At 34.2% G+C, this 19,684-nt stretch overlaps 1 protein-coding gene across 1 annotated transcript in view; it reads right to left on the reverse strand.

Moving 5' to 3' along the window:
• LOC147074208 (integrin alpha-PS3-like) overlaps window positions 1-19,684 on the reverse strand; it is a 75,591-nt gene that overhangs the window by 51,634 nt on the left and 4,273 nt on the right. Inside the window, exons 3-7 of the mRNA XM_085944018.1 lie at window positions 8,812-8,951; window positions 7,347-7,456; window positions 4,843-4,972; window positions 3,549-3,704; window positions 232-345 (exon numbers count right to left, since the gene is read on the reverse strand). Coding sequence (XP_085800144.1) covers window positions 232-345; window positions 3,549-3,704; window positions 4,843-4,972; window positions 7,347-7,456; window positions 8,812-8,951 — 650 coding nt within the window. The remainder of the gene's footprint in view (window positions 1-231; window positions 346-3,548; window positions 3,705-4,842; window positions 4,973-7,346; window positions 7,457-8,811; window positions 8,952-19,684) is intronic.

Raw genomic sequence — 19,684 nt, forward strand, 5'->3', positions numbered from 1 at the left:
TCCACAGAGTAGAGGTTTGTATTTTTTGTTTTTTACGAGAAATGGATGTCAGCAACTTGCTCAACCTATTAGGTCCATACCCTGACTCACACACAAATTGAAAAACAATATGTGTACTTGCCAGACCCAGGATTCGAACCTGGGACCCACGGCGTGATAGTCCAAAGCTTAAGCCCCGCGGCCACCGTGGGTAATCTCGTGGGTAACTCACATAATAAACAAAATTCTTACCAAAATATGAATATTCAGTGAGGTTCTCTGTATAATAGGGATTCGGTATGATATCCAGCGTTGGTTTAATTGATAGACCGTCTTCATTTTTCATTTTGTACCTTATAATAGATCCTGAAAAGAAGAATAAGTATTACGCTGAATTCTCAACCTTAAGGGGCATCCTACGGCAGAGTACACTGTATGTTGTTATGGACAATTTACATTTTATATTTTAATTAATTAAACATGTCAACAACATATCTTTAAACATTAAAAAGAAAAATAAACATATTTTAAGTCAAAAATAAACTTAAAATATTAAAAAAAACCATACATATAAACATACCACATAAGCGTGAAGTTCGATAGTTTTAACCTAGGGGCGGAAGGTTATATGAAAGTATGGTGAAGCAGGCTAGTATGGTGAAAAAGTATGGTGGGGCGGGCTGGTAATCAATTTGTGGCAAAATTTGAACGTTAACATTATATTATATAGGTAAATACGTTATAATGACAAAAGTAAATCCTCTGTGATGCCATGAATTTTTTTTATCGCGTCGCTATTTCTCGTAAGTTATCGGCTATTGTTGGCCTGCTTCATTCAGCTGTATGAGAAAGCCGATTCCTTGCCCCTCTTTAATTTAATACCTCTATGGTTTTAACAGAAAATATAACGTAGTTATAGCGACGCCGAGTGGGAGAAAAAACGATGCAATAGGCTTCATGTAAGAGCAGTCTCAAATAGTAACGGTAATTATAATTAAATTTACCCTATGTAATTCGTGCGCAGTAGATCACAATCAGGGCAATTTCAAGGTTAAATTCGGGGAACTTATAAATAATCTGTTCTGTGGTTAAATTATTGTTCCACTGTAAAAGTTTAGAAGTTGTATTTGAAATTTAATTTAAAACAAACGTCTATTTTCCTAAAATTCCAATGAAATGTATTTTCTGTTTATTTATAGAGAAAATACATTTTTAATACCCAATATTTATTATTAAAAATGGTACATAATGATAATAATGTTTTTGCTTTTAAGATCTCCAATCCACTGTTGATAACATGCATCCAGGGCTCGAAATGGACCGGAGCGCCGTTCCTGTTCGTGAAATTAGTAAAATTATCGCTCCGTCTCGCGGAAAAAATAATTTGACCGAATGAGCTAGATAGGCCATATAATAGAAAATCTAATACACTTATTTTTATAAAAAACACATACAATTTGATAACTATGTGAATATCTTCAGAAAACTGTAGACCGCTCCGGTTCGTAGATTTTCCCGTTTCGAGCGCTGCATGCATCACAGTTGTATACTAAAAAGAATTCTCTCAAAGTCTCAAAAGAATGGCTCAGTGTTATTTTATCATATTATAATAGATAACATATAAAACATCACTGCAAACACGTGGATACCGCCCAAAGCATTGCATCCTCAGAGGATCCAATGCCATGAAGCCACGCCATCCACAAATTCATTTATTTTAATATAATATTAATTGTATATGCTGTACCCTGTATGCAATAATGTATTCTGTAATCATGAAAATCCGCGATTTAATCAACAAAATGTCCCCGAGAGAGAAAAGCAGAGACGATAAACCATTCACAAACTTCATTGGCGGAAGGGGTACCATGATCGGTACACAGCACCCTCTGAGATGATGATGTAATAGTTTATATCCAGGAAATTAACCGTGTCATTAAGGGCGGACGTGCTCAGCGTGGGTCAAAATAGAGCTTTTTTCTATTTTCAAAGCATGATCCTGGACATACCTTAAACGTTGTAGATAATCTATTTATATAATTTTGAAGCCTTATTATCCTTTATATTTATTTAAAACATTTGATGACTGCATAAAGTAATTTTATTACATAAAATACTATTCTTTTAAACCTCTCGCTCTAATATTTTAGAATATAGTCATATTTCAGTACATAAATGTGCAGTGGCGTTAAGATTTTATACATTTATTAATTTTTAAACGCATTTATAAAACCTTCAGTATAATTTATATCGACATTATTATAGTGAAATATTTACGATAAAAAATTATATTGATAATCTCTGTGATCCCAAATTTGACAAAAATTAGGCATTTTATTATTCAAAAAATGGGCAAGATTAACACATTTGAAGATAATTCTAAAAATACTAATTATAAGCTGTCTTTGGCCATTCAAGTGTAATAAACATCCTACGAATAATGATTGCTATATAATAATTATTGACCTAAGAATAAGGTAGTGTTTTTTTGAAATACGCCATTTCTTTTGGCATTTCCCAGTGGTTAATCTACAACATATGGCCGTAGCCATAAATTGACAAACTATAATTGAAGTAGGGAGTAAAATGATGTTAACGCGCGTGTTTTAACATGTACCATTTAAAAAAAATCGGTTCGGTTAGAGCGAGAGGTTTAAAAGAATTATGTAATAAAAATACTTTATGCAGGCAAAGGATAATAAGGCTTCAAAATTATATAAATAGATTATTTACAACGTTTAAAGTATGTCCAGGATCATGCTTTGAAAATAGAACAAAAGCTCCATTTTGACCTACGCTGAGCATGTACCCCTTCAAGCTATAATATTTGAAGGAGCATTATTCTAATCAATTCGTTTTGTGATTGCAAAAAAATCGTTTGCGGAGCAAATTTCCTTCTAACACTTTGCCACCATATACTATCATAAGCACCACTGCTATTTGATCAGTTTATCTACTAGTGAAGTGCATAATTTTTGTGTTTAATCTCAACTTTGGAACGTTTTGAGCTATCGAAATGAAACTTCAATAATTGGATATTATGAATAATGTAGTCTATAAGCTGTGCAAGATTCATCGATATTGGTCTAGTTAGAGCAATGTTTCTTAACCTTTTTACATCTATAGACCAAAAAATGTTTTGCGCACCATCAACATTGGAAAAAAATAATAAATATTTATATTTACACTATTTTTGAAACAATTGTCGAAATATAATACAACCCTACTTCAAATATTGGGTTTCTAGGTTTATAAACGATTTATGATTATATACAATAGACAGTGTCATTCATTCCGGAAATGACTTGTTAATTCATTGCGAGGTCATTGGTGCACGAGTTCTGAAAGATATTTATTATATTATAAGCTTTTAAAAATGGATACTAACTATTTTTGAACTGCAGAAAATTTTTGCGACCCACCCAAAAATCTTCGCGGACCACCGGTTAAGAAACTATGGTCTAGAGCAGACTTTAGTAAAAGGGCGGTGAACCAATAGTACACGTGTCAAACAAATTTTAACCACGTGTACGTAAAACGTACCTGTTGACGGAATGTTTTGTGATTACCTGTCCAAATATAAATTCCTGGAGCTCCCAAAAGAAGTTCACTTCCGTCGCTGGTCAACTTGGCTGAAATACCGGCTTGCCCATAATCATAATAAGTTTCATCGGCACCATCAATCGATGAGTGTGATTTCTGAGGTACCTTGAACACTCGTTTACCTGTAAACATAATGATACTGTAACCCGACAATATGTGAGCATTCGGCAATCTCCGGCTTCGGTCGGTGTGCAGGTGTGAAAAAATGATTAAAATAATTTTATCTAACTTTTAGCATAGTTAACTGTCACAATTGCATACTACACCCGCACTCTAATGTATCTGAACACTTTTAGTAATGGTGGACACAATATGTCAATGGTACCGAATTTGATCATTAACGTAAACAGCTACGTCATTATAAGGAATATGGTATTTCGAGATAATTGAACTTTAATGTTTGCGTCATACAAATGAAATAGTTAACTACATGTTTATTTTGTTTTTTCTCAGGGCTCGAAATGGACCGGAACGCACCGGAGCGCCGTTCCGGGTCGTAAAATCGGCAACATTGTCGTTCCATCTCATGGAAAAAATAATTTTACCGTTTGAGCTAGAATGGCCAAAATATAACAAAAATCACACACTTATTTTTTTATAAAACACATAAAATTAGTTAACTATGTTAATATTTTCATAAAATTACTGAGCGCTCCGGTTCGTAAAATTCTCCATTTCGAGTGTTGTTTTTTCTGCAATTTATAATGGTAGGATTTTTTGTATACCTACCATTATTAACAGTGGGTTATTTCAATTATCCCAGTGTTGCTTTGAAGTTACATGACAATAATTGTAATAAATGCAACAGTGGCATTTTTTCTTTTAAATTGGGTATTACATATTTTTTTTTAAATATCAGTGATTCATTATGGTGTGTAGCTTTCAGCAATCCATTGACATACCTACTCATATCAAAATCGACTTTTTTCACTTTATCTCACTGTTGCACTCAGGTGGCGAATTATATGTATTATGTTAATTTAGTGAATTGTATATAGGTATACACATGTGAATGTACATAGTTCCTGAAGATGCCAAAATTCAAATCCCGTGACTCTATAAAAGGATTCAACCGGAATAGTACAAAACTTTAATCAAATGGTAGGGCCGTCCTATAGAAAGAAAAGTCTCAATAAATGCTTTTCGGTATCGTATTGAATCCGGTCTCCCAAATCCACCCCCCCCCCCGCGTCTGGCGGATTACGATCCAATATATGGAAATCATGATGGTTGAGAAAATGTTGTTAGGAAATAACTCACTTTGGTTGACGAGGGGTCTTAACATGTTGACCGGCTGATCTTCTCTGTTGGTATTTGGTGTTGAGTAGCACAATCCATTTCCCAAGTATAATTTAGGGTACATCTGATTAATCCACCTGGGTGCGCAAGCCTAAAAATATGGGTACAAATACAACATACTCAGCGGTAGGGATTCCAATCCCGGGATTCCGAACTATTTTCGATACCTATGAATCCCAGGATTGGTAAACATAATCCCGAAACTTTCGGGATTGATTTTTTCATCAATTTTTATGGAAAATAAAATAAAAACGAAAATATAACAGAAAAAATACTTTTAATAACATACTACATTAGAAATAAACTGAGTTTGAATGAAGTTTGATTTATTACCCGTGTGTTGCCAATTCATTTTATTTTTTCACATAAGATTGGAAAAAACAATGCTTCGCACTTTTAACAAAGTGATTCCACCATGATTTCATACATTTTACGACAGTTTCATATTTAGCTGACTAATTAGATTCATGAAGCGGAACTGTTAATAATATTTCTTTTTTCTAATGTCATGTTGTGAACATCTTAAATTAATAATTTGTAGAAAAAACATCTTCTTGTCGCGTGTAACAAATTTCACGTGAAAAGTTGTGGATATCCTTACGTGAAAGCGGGGCTTCGAACCGAAACTGAACCGAAAACCGGAAAAAAACGTTATTTTTGTCGGAACGAAAACCGGAACCGAATCGAAAATAGAATATCGGTTTTTTCGGTTCGGTACATGCTCAAACACGTGCGTTAGCATGATCTTACTCCCCAAATCAGTTGTTGTAGGCGTTAAAATTAATCACTCGGAGCTGAACTGAAAACCGGAAACCGTTATTTATTTATTTTACTTGAACCGAAAAGACAACCGACACGAAAAAAATAACGGTTCAAAGCCCTGCGTGAAAGCAACAGTGAGATAAAGTATGTTAGTCAATTATTGTTGAAAGCTATTCCTACACAATGAATCACTGAGTTTTTTTAAAATATTGTAATAAGTACCATACTTAATAACTAACAATGTTGCATTTATTAAAAAAAAATGTCATGTAACTTCAAAGCAACAGTGAGATAATTGAAATAACCCACTGTTAATAATGTTGGACAAAAAATCTCACCATTTTCATTTATTATAATGCCAGCGCTCCATTGGCGAGCCAAAAGTCCAAGGACAATAAATCGTCCGATTTGTCTATGCTTTGCTACTGATCAACGAATGAATAAAAAAGTCGAGCTGTCAAAACTCAAGAGTTGTGATTATCGTACTGTCGTATCCTATAATTTTGTGTTATTTATATGTAGACTTGCATAAAATAATATACCAGTGAAAACAACACAAGTTTTACGTTTTATTTTATGAATTTCATAAATACAAATAAAAAATAATTGATAAATCTCTCATTTTCTAATGTGTAAATTAAAATATTAATCAATGAAAATGTTTAAAACAATACAGATTTTTTTTCGGTCTGAATGATTGCGTATTAATGTCAAATCGAATTTACATAGTGATCGATGGACGAAGTCTGGCAACTCGGAGAGTAAAATATCAAACATGTTTGAAATCCAACGAGCCTGGTCTACGGATTAAGAAGTCTGCAGATCTGGGGTGCTCCACGCGAAAAAAAGTCCGAACACTGTAAAATCGTCTGACTTGCATGCCAATGGAGCGCCGGCATTAGACACAGAAAAAATAAACATAATATAGTTAAAACGATTGAATTTGTATGAAACAGACATTAAAGTTCTATTTTCTCAAAACGGGAATAATTGACTTATTCCACTGTTGCTTTCAGGTAGCGATGTATGCATAATAGCAAAATGTCGTATCGACCCATGTGCAGATGCTGATTTTTCATTTTTTTTTGGCAAACCGCGTGACGTCACTGTCCCGGCATGGTTCCGCCTGTGTATGCGGAAGAGAGTTGCAATATTTGTCGATCGTTTTTATCTACGACCATGTCCCAGCCGAGAAGATTTTGTATTTGTGACCGGGCTAACTTCTTAATTATTACAACGTTTTTCTTAGCTCGTATTCTTATTTTCCGGTGGTTCTTTGTCCGGTACAAATCTTGCAATCGATTTTTAACTAACTTCCCGAATAGCTAGACATTTGAAACTTTTAGAATATATCAGAACACGATGCCAATGCATTTTTTTTAATACGTTTAGCCATCTTTAAGTAGAATTGAATTCATTTTCAGTTAATTCTGCTTTGTATGAAAAGTTATTTCGACACCATTATTGGTTGCTAGGAGTCTGGGGTCCTAGCAACTAAATTATTAATATATACGTGCGTCACTATGGAAATCAATATGACATGTCAAAATGACATTTCAGTATTATTTCTATCAAGTACAATTTTTTTTGATCGTTTAAGCTAGTCAAGTCAAGTTTATATGATTCAACAGAAAATTTAAAAATGTTGTAAGTATATAAAAAGTTCTTTTTATCTTGTAATTATTTTATATTTAAATTCTTACCACCAATGCGTCATTATTGTTGGGTAACCCATCAATCGCCATACCCAACCACATTTTTTCTTTGCGGTGCATATATTGTTTTCCATTTGCTTCATTGTGCGCCTTGTTTCCTGTGAACAAAGTACCCATACCTCACTATATTACCGTCATAATACTGACATTTGGGGGCAATACATGCAGGCAAAAAATCACATAAATGAAATTTTCTGGTTTCAGGGTAAAAGTGCTTAAGTCAGTTTAGTTACTTCTGAGATAATCGGTTTTAAAATAAATCACAGCTCTCAAAATACTGTTGCTTTGAAGTTAATTGATGTATCTTTTTTTATTTCTTTTACTTAATTCATGTCGACCGTGTTTAGGAAAAAGGGCGTAACCCTCACAGAACAAATTTTACAGGAGAGGCAAAAAACGTTATTTGAATGATTTTAGTGTAATATTTAAAAAAAAAATAAGCACAGACATTGGGTGCATGATGATTGATGATTTGGTGTAATATATTTTCGATCTAATAATAGTAAGCTATTGCAGAAAAATCATTAAAATTGAGAGTAAATGCTTTTTTCCTTAAATTAAAACTTAATTAATCTCAATTAAAACCTGAATTTAGATAATAATTCGGCATTTGCGGCTTACTTCCTTTTTATAGAACGTGTATTTAGTTGTATACATTGTTAATATCTAATAAAAGCACTTTTCGAAAAATCGAGGGTTACGACCTTTTTCCTAAACACAGTCGATGTATAATTATTATCTTTTTGTTATTGTGTTAAATTCAAAGCTTTGAATAAGTCATTTTACTTATACCCCCTTTACACGTGCGTGGATTTACTGCTGACAGTACGTATTACCGCGGCCATAACAAAAAATACACGTGCAAATACGTATTATCGTGCAAATTGCAAAATTTTATGCATGAATCAAGAACGTTCAGAAGTTTCTGAATTTTCACATGACAATTGAACCCTGCAATATCTGCGCCTGCGAACCTGGCAATAAAAAAACCGAACTACACCCTACAGAGACTCGTTTTAAGGTTAACATATAGTATATTAGTCTATGCCGATTATCTACAAACCTGTCGAACAGTACCATAAAATGAGAACATCGCGTCTCTCTTTCTCTTGAAGAATGCGATTGGAGAGACAGTCAGCACCATTACATGTAAACAGTTATTGTCATGATAGTTTAAAATAAGCACTTTTGCCGACAGTAATTCCATGCACGTGTACAGGCGCTATAACTATAAGTAGTCAGAAAAAGGTGCAAGTTAGATAGAGCTTACGCGTGAACATTGCCAGATGGTTTTCGAGACAAATCTTAATTGAGCGTATAATATTTTATTGAGTTCAGTCAGTTGATATTAAAATAGTAAGTTTCGCCACTGGACTGACTCGCTGAAAATCTGTGTCATTTTAAATTTCTATAGTTCATCCAGTAATGTAACATGTCAATAACAAAATCATACCTTCTGCGTCTAATATTTTTTGCCGGCACGTATTATCCGCTCCGTCCGAAGGAATTTCGCAAAAGTAAATGGCGCCCGGTTCCTCTATGTTTTTATAGTTTTCAGCAGTTGACATGTCCCGTGGGGCTCCCACAACCAATCTAAAAACATAATATAGCGTCGGCTTAATTTTAACATATTGTAAGTCATTTTTCTTCAGATTTCATGTTTTGGTGATTTCAATTTACAAGTATGATAACGCATCTATTTCATTCGTTTAATATCCAAATATGCAAGTGGAAGGGAGATATAATTATGTAAACATTGTAAACTAACATAACGTATCTCAGAAGTGTCGTATACATAGAGGTATTAATTAAAAAGAGGGGTAGGAAATCGGCTTTTTCATACAACTGAATGAAGCAGGCCAACAATAGCCGACAAACTTACGAGAAATGGCGACGCGATAAAAAAAAATCGGGGCATCACGTAGGATTTACTTTGGTCATTATAACGTACCCAAATGTGGAAATTTTGCCGCAAATTGATTATCAGCCTGCCTCACCATACTTTTTTACCATACTTTCATATAACATGCCGTACCTATATAATCTATGGTAGTGTCTCGACAGCCAGTCGAACATCATATATTGTCATAAGTCATAAGTTTGCAAGCTATAATGTCACGCAGTGTTGCCAACCGTACTATAATTATAGTATCTGTACTATAATTTTTGTCCACGTACTATGTACGATATAAAACAGGTATAGTACGCCCAAAATACTAGAATTTTGAATATCGGAAAAAATATGTAAAAAGTACTAAAATTTCAATATTTTCGTTCGATAAATTGGTGCAAAGTACTATAATTTCGCAATATAAGAGGATTTGGAGAACTTGGAAAAAAATGCTCGAAAAACGTTAAAAAATCCCTTGACTTTGGTTTAAAATGAAATTTCTTGACTTCTTCGCTAAGCATTTTTGGTCGGAAGAGGTACCTAAATAAAAAGGGGTCTCGGAGTTTCTCAAATTCTGTTATTTCTTTTCTGAGAAACAAAAAAACTGTACATTTTCAACAGCTGATGACAACGCGTACTATATTTTTTCCCCAAATACTATAATTTTGAAGGCTCTGTATTATAGTTCCACTTTAAAAAAATGGCAACACTGAATGTCAGTGAGTAAGCTGCGTTTGACTCGATAATAACACGTAACTCATACGCTTGATAGTTCTAATAACAGGTAAGTCCTGTAGATACATTATAATTTAAAAATTATTAAATATTTTGTTTAAAGTATAATTCAGAATAGTGAAAGATTATCCTACAACAAAAAAGTATAAATTTTTGATTCCGTAAGTTGAAATATTTAGTTTTAACTGCCTCCTAAACACTTAGGTTAAACTGACTTACGATATCTTAGAATTAAGCCGACGATAAATCAATATAGGTACACAATGAAAGATAAGACAATATTAGTGGTTCAAAACATTTGTTTTAGAAAAGAAACCAGTTCAGGTAAAAACAAGATCATTGCACGGGTTGGCTATAATATAATACAAGAGGAATCACAGAACAGATAATAAATAGAATACCGATAGGCTATATTCAATACGCCGCATGTTGATGGAGGCTTTTGAATGTGTGAGTGTCCTACAAAAATGAAGCACGCATTATGGACGTGAAATAGTGTGTGTAATACACCAACATTAAATGAGCGTAAATGCATAAACCGAGAACAGTTTTCAGTATTCGACGTAAAACGTATTCTTGACACGACGTGTGTAAAGCCTCAATTACATTGAGCTTCTTTACGAGCTGTTTATTGGCGAATTTACAATCTGCCTGTAAAGTCGCCCAGTGTAAAAGCTAATAAGCAGGTTGTAAACACTCTACCGAGAAAAGTTGAAAGCCGGTCAACTTTACACGCTACACGCCGGCGTGTGGGCCTTCTGCATCTGCGGAGTAGAGCGCAGTACCAACCTCCCGGTAAAAAAACGAACTACGTTCTGTCAAAATAGTCGCTGGCTTGTGGCTTCTCAGCGAATGGAAAGTTTTGTGTGTAATCATCAAATCGCAGTAGCTGAATCGCCCGCTTTTAAATTCGCCAATAAACAGCTCGATGTAATTGAGGCTTAAGTTTAATCCGGATTCTTCCTTACTCGAGTTGGTTACCTGCTATCGCCTTACCCGTTATGTATTTCAGTTCCAATTATTTCTGAGAGTTCCTTGCGAGAAATGAATGCGGGGGAGAGGGTTCCACAGCGGAAATTAGAAGAAGAATAAACAACTTTTGTTCACAGAGTACCTATATCCGGTACAGTGTGACTTTTATATCAAGTCTTCTACGTTACAGCTGACATGCGCTGATACTATTATATCACGCAGTGGCGAAGGGTGGATGTAGGCTATTAAGATCAGTCATATGTATTTGTTTTCATTGAAATGAGACTACACTTTACAGATGGTGTTCCAATCATAAAACCATAATAGATAATAGTCAAAAAATACTCGTCTAACTATAAAATATCTAAAATGATGCATTTAAATCGTACATAAATTTTGATATGTTATAGATTATAGTTTAATATAATAGTAATCTAGGTATTATAGTTTGGTTCGAACATCTTTTTCAACATTTTTTAAAAATGAACCAACAATATGTCGTCTCTGTTCTGGCAGAACACACTAACTCGAGAATACTAGTTTTGAGTAATTTGACTTTGAAGCTTTTAAAATGTTTGAAATGGTCTATCATGTGAGTTTATTAAGTAATCGTAAAACGGATGACTTTAAAATAAAGACTGTTTATTTATTAAGAAGGTTTTCAGACGGTAAATAAGGAACATTTTGGTATAACTAACTCAATATGTCATTTTTTCGAATTAGTGTCTTCTGCCAGAACAGTGACGATGTGTTATATGTATTCTTAATCCAACGAAAACAAATAAGTATGAATAAAAAAGTGTGCACAATTATTATGTCGTATCGCCCAAAATATGCCAAAACCATTATGGTTTGGCTTAGGAAGGGTTTAGTTGATTTTTTACAAAGTTTTTCTTAGCTCGTATTCTTATTTGTCCGGTGGTTCTTTGTCCGGTACAAATCTTGCAATCGATTTTTAACTAACTTCCCGACTAGCTAGACATTTGAAACTTTTAGAATATATCAGAACACGATGCCAATGCATTTTTTAAATACTTTTAGCCATCTTTAAGTAGAGTTGAATTCATTTTCAGTTAATTCTGTTTTGTATGAAAGGTTATTTCGACACCATTATCGGTTGCTAGGAGTCTGGGGTCCTAGCAACTAAATTATTAATATGTACGTGTGTTACTATGGAAATCAATATGACATGTCAAGTACAAATTTTTTTGATCATTTACGCTAGTCAAGTCAAGTTTATATGATTCAACAGAAAATTTAAAAACGTTGTAAGTACTTATTTAAAAAGTTTTTTTTATCTTGTAATTATTATTTAAAACTAATATGCTGGTACTTTATAATGAAGTTACATCATCGTCTGCTTCATTGAAAACCGCATGCTCCTCTTAAAAATTGTAATATTTGTATTCGTTCTTATCATTTATTATATAGTGTGCCACACCCACGCAACTCATGGCCTGCCTATCCTCACGGGACGTCATTGTCGTTACTTGTCTAAATGTCATCTCAAATTGGCATTTAAATTAACAACATAACGAGGAAAAACTGTTTAGTGTTCTCACCAAGCTGACTAATAGATATTTTTATTTGTCCCAATGTGACTAATAGATGCTTTTATTTGTAATGTTTTATTTTATTTGTGTGTGTATATTATATATATATGCCCGATCCTAATAAGATTATATTATTATATAGGTTTCCACAGAGTGGAGGTTTGCAATGAACGGATTTAAAACAACAACAATCATACCTTTTTGCATCAACCATCACGGAGGAAAAATTAGGCTCGCGACAATGTCATTATATAATATAATAAGTGTACAAATCAATGACAAAAAATAAAAATTGTGAATTTTGCTAACGTTTATGTAAAAATTGGGAATTTGGCAAAGAGCGCACGCCAATACCCAAAGACCCACTTGCGGCTCGCGAACCGCGGTTTTCCGACCCCTGGTATAAACCAAATGTATCAGCAATATCAACCATAATTACAAGATAAAAAGAACTTTTTATATACAACGTTTTTAAATCTTCCGTTGAATCATAGAAACTTGACTTGACTAGCTTAAACGATCAAAAAATTTGTAAGTAAGTAGGTACTTGATAGAAATAATACTGAAATGTCATATTGATTTCCATAGTAACGCACGTATATATTAATAATTTTGTCGCTAATACCAATAACCAATAATGGTGTCGAAACAGCTTTTCATACAAAACAGAATTAACTGAAAATTAATTCAATTCTACTTGAAGATGGCTAAAAGTATTAAAAAAATGCATTGGCATCGTGTTCTGATATACTTGTTCTAAAAGTTTCAAATGTCTAGCTAGTCGGGAAGTTAGTTAAACATCGATTGCAAGATTTGTACCGGACAAATAAGAATACGAGCTAAGAAAAACGTTGTATTAATAAAATTTTAATAGAACCTCACACTTGATTTGACATAATTACCTCGCTTTTGATATCTAAATTTTATTTTGTAAGTTTTAGTGGTAGGTATATGTGTTGTTAGTGATGTATCCATACAATATATTACATACATAGATAGGGACGTCACTGTGTATAAACGGGGTATTATGCAATACGTACATCAAAGAAAGCATGGTCTAAAAAAGCAATTCGGCAGTGTATCAATCATGGCCCCCACAAGGGAGGGGGGGCTGACAGGGCTCTAACCTGGGGGCCCGGGCTTAGAGGGGGCTCGGCGTGGCAAGCCGATCAGTTAAATGAGAAAAACACACCAAAAATTTGCTCTAATAGTAAAAAAGTCGCCTGCGGCGCTATTTTCCAAAATGATTATTAGCATTTAAAAATATATGTCTGTGCGATATAATTTGATGTGATATTTTGATTGATATAATTAAATGATAATTCACGCGTAGAATTTTGTTAAGTATATAATTATTTTGTGTGTTTTCTGGCGAATATAATATGGCGAAGGGTTCCATGTTACTTGGGTACCTACCACAACATGAGGTCGCGATCAGTGCTTCATAATTTATGCTGAGTGCCAACAACTCAATAAATCAACTGGATTTACTTAAAAATCGGTAAAAATACACGGAATACCCTTAACCCTAAGGTTCCGTGGAAACCATTTGGGGAACACTGCTGTAAAAAAACACACTGCCCTTAACCTTAGCGATAGGTAGGGGGCCCGCCATAGATCCTAGCCTGGGGGCCCGCCTTAGGATGTGGTGGCCATGGTATCAATCGTTTTAAAATATTTTCAATTTCAACCATGTCCGATCCTAATAGGATCATATGGACCTCCACAGAGTAGAGTTTTGTATTAACAGATTTTGTTTTTTTTTTACGAGAAATGGATGTCAGCCACTTGCTCAACCTATTAGGTCCATACCCTGACTAACACAAATTGAAAAACAATTATGTGTACTTGCCAGACCCAGGCTTCGAACCTGGGACCCACGGCGTGATAGTCCAACGCATTTTCACACTAATATGCGTAAAGTAAACCGTAGATAATCATACAACCACGGTGGCCGCGCGGCTTAAGCATTGGACTATCACGCCGCGGGTCCCAGGTTCGAATCCTGGGTCTGGCAAGTACACATATTGTTTTTCAATTTGTGTCTGTCAGGGTATGGACCTAATAGGTTGAGCAAGTGGCTGACATCCATTTCTCGTAAAAAACAAAATCTGTTAATACAAACCTCTACTCTGTGGAGGCCCATATGATCCTATTAGGATCGGACATGGTCGAAAGAAAAAGAAGATAATCATATAATATAGGTAAATGATTATTTTGTCTGTAAATATGTATATGAAAAACTAATGCATCTATAAACTGGCTCAATGCTGTGAAAAACCCACCACAGGATATTACAAAAATCTCATTGTTTTTACGCTTACGTTAAAAAACTTATTGGTTTACCTTATAGTTTATGGTAATATAAAAGGCCTTATCAGTGGTTTGGTTTTATGTTTCAATTTCACTTGAGCGTACTCATTTCAATTTATTTAATTTCAATTTATTTATTTTTAACATATTGTGGACATTACAAATTGTAGTTTAAGACGTTCACAACATGACAGAGATAGATAGTATGTTATTAAACAGTAGAAATGGGTAAATACAAAAAAATATAAATTAGATAGGTACAAGGAAGTCCACCGGATGGTTAAGCAGAACCTATTTTAAGAATTTACAAAACAACGTCCACCTATAATACTCATCCTCACGTAGGTGGAATATATCAACACCCGAAGTAGTTTCGTTGAACATAGTTATCGCCCTCCCAATTGGCATTACCAGTGGCAGGTTGGTTCTACACCTTGGGAGAATGAACAACTGATGGTCTCTATTTCTAAGATATTTATCAGGGACACACACGTCAACACTGCCCAGAATGGCAGAGTTCTCATTTATACCTTGTATAAGTCGAAAAAAATACGTAGCTAAATAAAGATTTCTTCTAAATTGTAGACTACAGTATGTAAGCATGCCTAAGAGAAAATCATGTCATGTGTTTAGTACAGCGTCTGCCAAACTTTTTTTTACCTGACGGGACACTGGGGATGAGCAATGTGTTTCGTGGGACACCAAATTAATAAAAACACCTATACGTTAGTAATAGGCGAAGGCTTATTATTTATACGTTATTAATAGGCGAAGGTGGAGGTAGGGTGTTAAGATCCGACATAAATAATGGTGCACACTAAACTTTGTCACCCATACGTATTTGTTTTCAGTAAACTAAAACAACATTAGATTAGATAGATCAGTGGTTCTTAACCTGGTTCGATCGAACCCCAGGGGTTCGGTGAGTCAGTCTCAGGGGTTCGGCGATATCGGTCATATCCAGCATGGTTGACATGACATGACATGACAGCCGTTCACGTTTAGTGTTGAGACAACAGTGATGTCAATGATGAATACCTAGATGAAATCATTGAAATTCAGCAGAGCCAGGTTCAACAGCAACTCTTCAGAACAACAACGCTTTCAACGTTTTGGTGTCAACAAATGGTAACGCACCCTGTTATTGCTAAGAAAGCTCTGGAGATTTTCATACCGTTTGTTACAACATATCTTTGCGAGCAATCTTTTCGAGGATGCTGGACATAAAAACGAAGAAAAGGAACAGACTTTGTTGCGAAAATGACATGAGAGTGGCACTTGCCAGTGTGAAGCCGCGCATTTCTGAACTGGTCTCTGAAAGGCAACAGCAGTAGTCACACTGATTTGCAGTAAATATTCATTATTATGTTTTTGTTTTTGTGTGAAAATCGTGTTTTATTGGTTTTGTTCTTTGAACACAGTGATGTTGATGCACGGTTTATTTTGTGCACCAGTAAAATATATACATATGTTTTGAATTTGAAAAAAATCATATTTTATTTTTCCAATTAAGAAGGGTTCGGTGAATGCGCATATGAAACTGGTGGGGGTCAGTACCTCCAACAAGGTTAAGAACATAGTTAAGAACTACTGAGATAGATATATATATATATATATATAGCCAGGATATGCAGATTCGATTCCTACCGGGTGTCTTACTTTTTTCAAAAAGATTTTTTCTATTCGTTATGTTATGGGCTGGAGTTATTAAAAGATATTATTAACTAGAATTAATGTTGTCCTTTATTTTCCACTTTATAACATATAATCACACAACACTTTTGCTCGTATACTAATATAAAGTTTGAATATTACTACAATATGTGTTAGAATTACAACTGAAGAGTGTTTTTTTATGAAAAGTATAGATATTTTTGTATGAGCCTATGGTTGCGCAATTTTTAGATGTCAGGACCAGTGGCGGCTCGTGGATATTATATCTGGGGGTGCTGCGGTTGATTAAAAATAAAAATAAATGGTTATTTTCATCAACATTATTAAAATTAAATATCATAAGTGTTTTTTATTTCATTATAAATTTGATTCTTCTGTCTTTTTTCCTTGAAAGAAAGTCTATCACATTTTAGTTGCTCTCGACATCTGTCGCTACTAGCTCAGAGTTTTTGTTCCGACAACGTTCGCAACACGAAAATAGTATTTTCGTATTAGTATTACTGTGTAAGCGGCAGTACCAGACTAAGAGCCCTATGCAGAATCCAAGATTTCGATCCTAAGGATAAGTTGCCGAAAGCATGACTTAACTATAGACTATACTGAGTATAGAGTTAAGGAATCCTTAACCATAGACTACTTTTGTTATAAAAACGCCCCCTCTGTATTACCATTTACCACTGACAGCTGCTGTGAAAATAAATTCGCATGTCTATAAAACAGTCCATACACTCAAATTCATTTAGCAATGTATCTCAATATGGATATTGATAGTGTTAATTCGTTTGGCATGTACTTGCAGAATATTATTTTACTTTTATACGCCAGCCCGCAGAAATACAAGATGATAGAATAACACTTGACGCTAGTGTTAGCATGTTAAAAAAATATCTTGCGGTGCCTGTGGAATTACGTAATATAATGACTTATAACGGAAACATAAGAGTATTATAATTAAATATTAATATATATTTATAGTTATTGCATTTATAAAATGCAGTTGTCATATTTTTGTCATCGTTTAACAATTATAAAATAATTTACCTAAACTATAGGAAAGAGAATTTTTAAATATGGTATTATTTTCAATATATGTGATCTTAACTAAGGAAAATGATTCTGCATAGTGTTTTCTGCTGAGGAAATTTTAGTTATGATAAATGTTTCTGCATTCCGCTCTAAGCTCAGAGCGGTGAACCCCGCTCCCCGCCCCCCCCCTCATGGTGCCGCATGAAATCACGTGATGCATCACTTTCATCGCGGTTGTGATAATTATTATTGGATGTATCGGTGCGTGGGCAAGCTTAACACTTTTAAATAATATTGATATTTTCATATAATATACATAAATTTATGTATATTATAATATTACATTTTTCTCAATTTGCTTGGGGGTGCTGCAGTTCAGCAGTGCATATGGACGAGCCGTCACTGGTCAGGACTTGCTTGCAATGATGAAACAAACCAAAAAGGAAACATGATTGAACATGTAAGACAATGAACTTATTGTTTCCAGCCAGAGTCAAAGCTACTGATAAGGTTCACTCACTAATAGTTTGTAAGCCCAATTTGAATGCCACATAACAGCTGTTATAATAATATGTCGTCACTGTTCTGGCAGAAGACACTAATTCTAAAAAAATACATATTGACATAGTTATACCAAAATGTTCCTTATTTTAAACTTTACCGTCTGGAAACCTTCTTAATAAATAAACAGTCTTTATTTTAAAGTCATTCTTTTTACGATTACTTAATAAACTCACATGATAGACCATTTCAAACATTTTAACAACTTCAAAGTCAAATTACTGAAAACTAGTATTCTCCAGTTAGTGTGTTATGCCAGAACAGAGACGATATTTTCTCTGAAGTGTTTTTCAAAATTATGTATGTTCAATAATTAGAATGGTACATTCTTAAATCTTGTGAATTATTCGTTGAATAAAAGAAAAAGTTAATTAAAAAATAATTATAAGTAAAGCAACTAATGAAATTTAGACAAGTACATAACGAGTAAAGTTGGTGGTTGTATTTACTAGGATATTATTTTTGTTTTGTATTAATCAAATTAATTATAAATCTCAATGTCGAGATTCGGGATTTCCCGAAATGATGAAATTTTGAATTCTCGAGATTCGGGATTTCCAGAAAGGAATTCTCGAGAATTCTGGAGATATTGAGAGAATTTAACAAACATGTAAAAAATCCTAAAATTAGTGTAAAAACAGACAAATTCCAAAAAAATATGTTTTTTTTTATTTAGGTAATTTCAATTCTCGAGACTCGGGATGGAAAATCTCGAAAAATTCTCGAGAATTCCCGTCGGGAAATTCCCAAAACCCAACTCTAGTCACGACTCCAGTGACGACAGACGGTCGGATCAGACGGTTGGCATGAGAATTTGCCAATGTAATTTGTGTATTGTGATAAACTCTGGCGTTATCAATATTGACCACCTCGTTTACTCGATTCACCAGCGCCAGATTGTTTTCTTCTTGGCTGCTCAATGCAACGGGCTTGCCCAAACAATCTGACAAAAAATAAACAACCGAAACAAAACATCCGCGAAGAAATCGATCAACTTGACCAATAAATATCCAATTGTAGTCACTAATTTGCACCCCAGTCAAAAGCGTGTCCGGAAACTTGTACGTACGCAGTTCGCCGTATCACACTTTACCGTGAAAAATGTTGTATTGGAAATATTCGCACCGTGAGTGTAAAACCAAGGTATCTGCAATTTTTTCAATTTCGAGATTAAATGCAAAACAACTGCAAAAGTCGTGAACTTGATAATGTAAAAGTGAAGTAATTGAAAAAACATGCAATATAATGTAGATAAAAACCAAATATTATGGTGTTTTTAAAAACTCTATTTCTCCTAACAAAACGAAGACTTCAAACCCAGACATATCCAAAATATGTCTTTTACAGATGCCTTGGTTTTACACCCACGGTGCGAATGGCCGTATATTAAAGACCGTCCAACCTCTTTGGGTCGTATAGTATCTACCTATAGGCATAAAATTCATGTCTAAATAAAACACGGTTCTTGTCGATTAACACTTTACAGGAAGTCAGCAACAAATTTTATTTGAAAATAACCGATATACTGGATTATTTGTTAGGTTAGGTTTTTATTCTTGAATAAATTCATGAATTTTGCCAAAATCAGATATGACAATTGA

Source organism: Rhyacophila brunnea, unplaced genomic scaffold (assembly GCF_057557595.1).
Source record: "Rhyacophila brunnea isolate RB1 unplaced genomic scaffold, BYU_Rbru_1.0 scaffold_16, whole genome shotgun sequence".
Taxonomy (NCBI): Eukaryota; Metazoa; Arthropoda; class Insecta; order Trichoptera; family Rhyacophilidae; genus Rhyacophila; species Rhyacophila brunnea.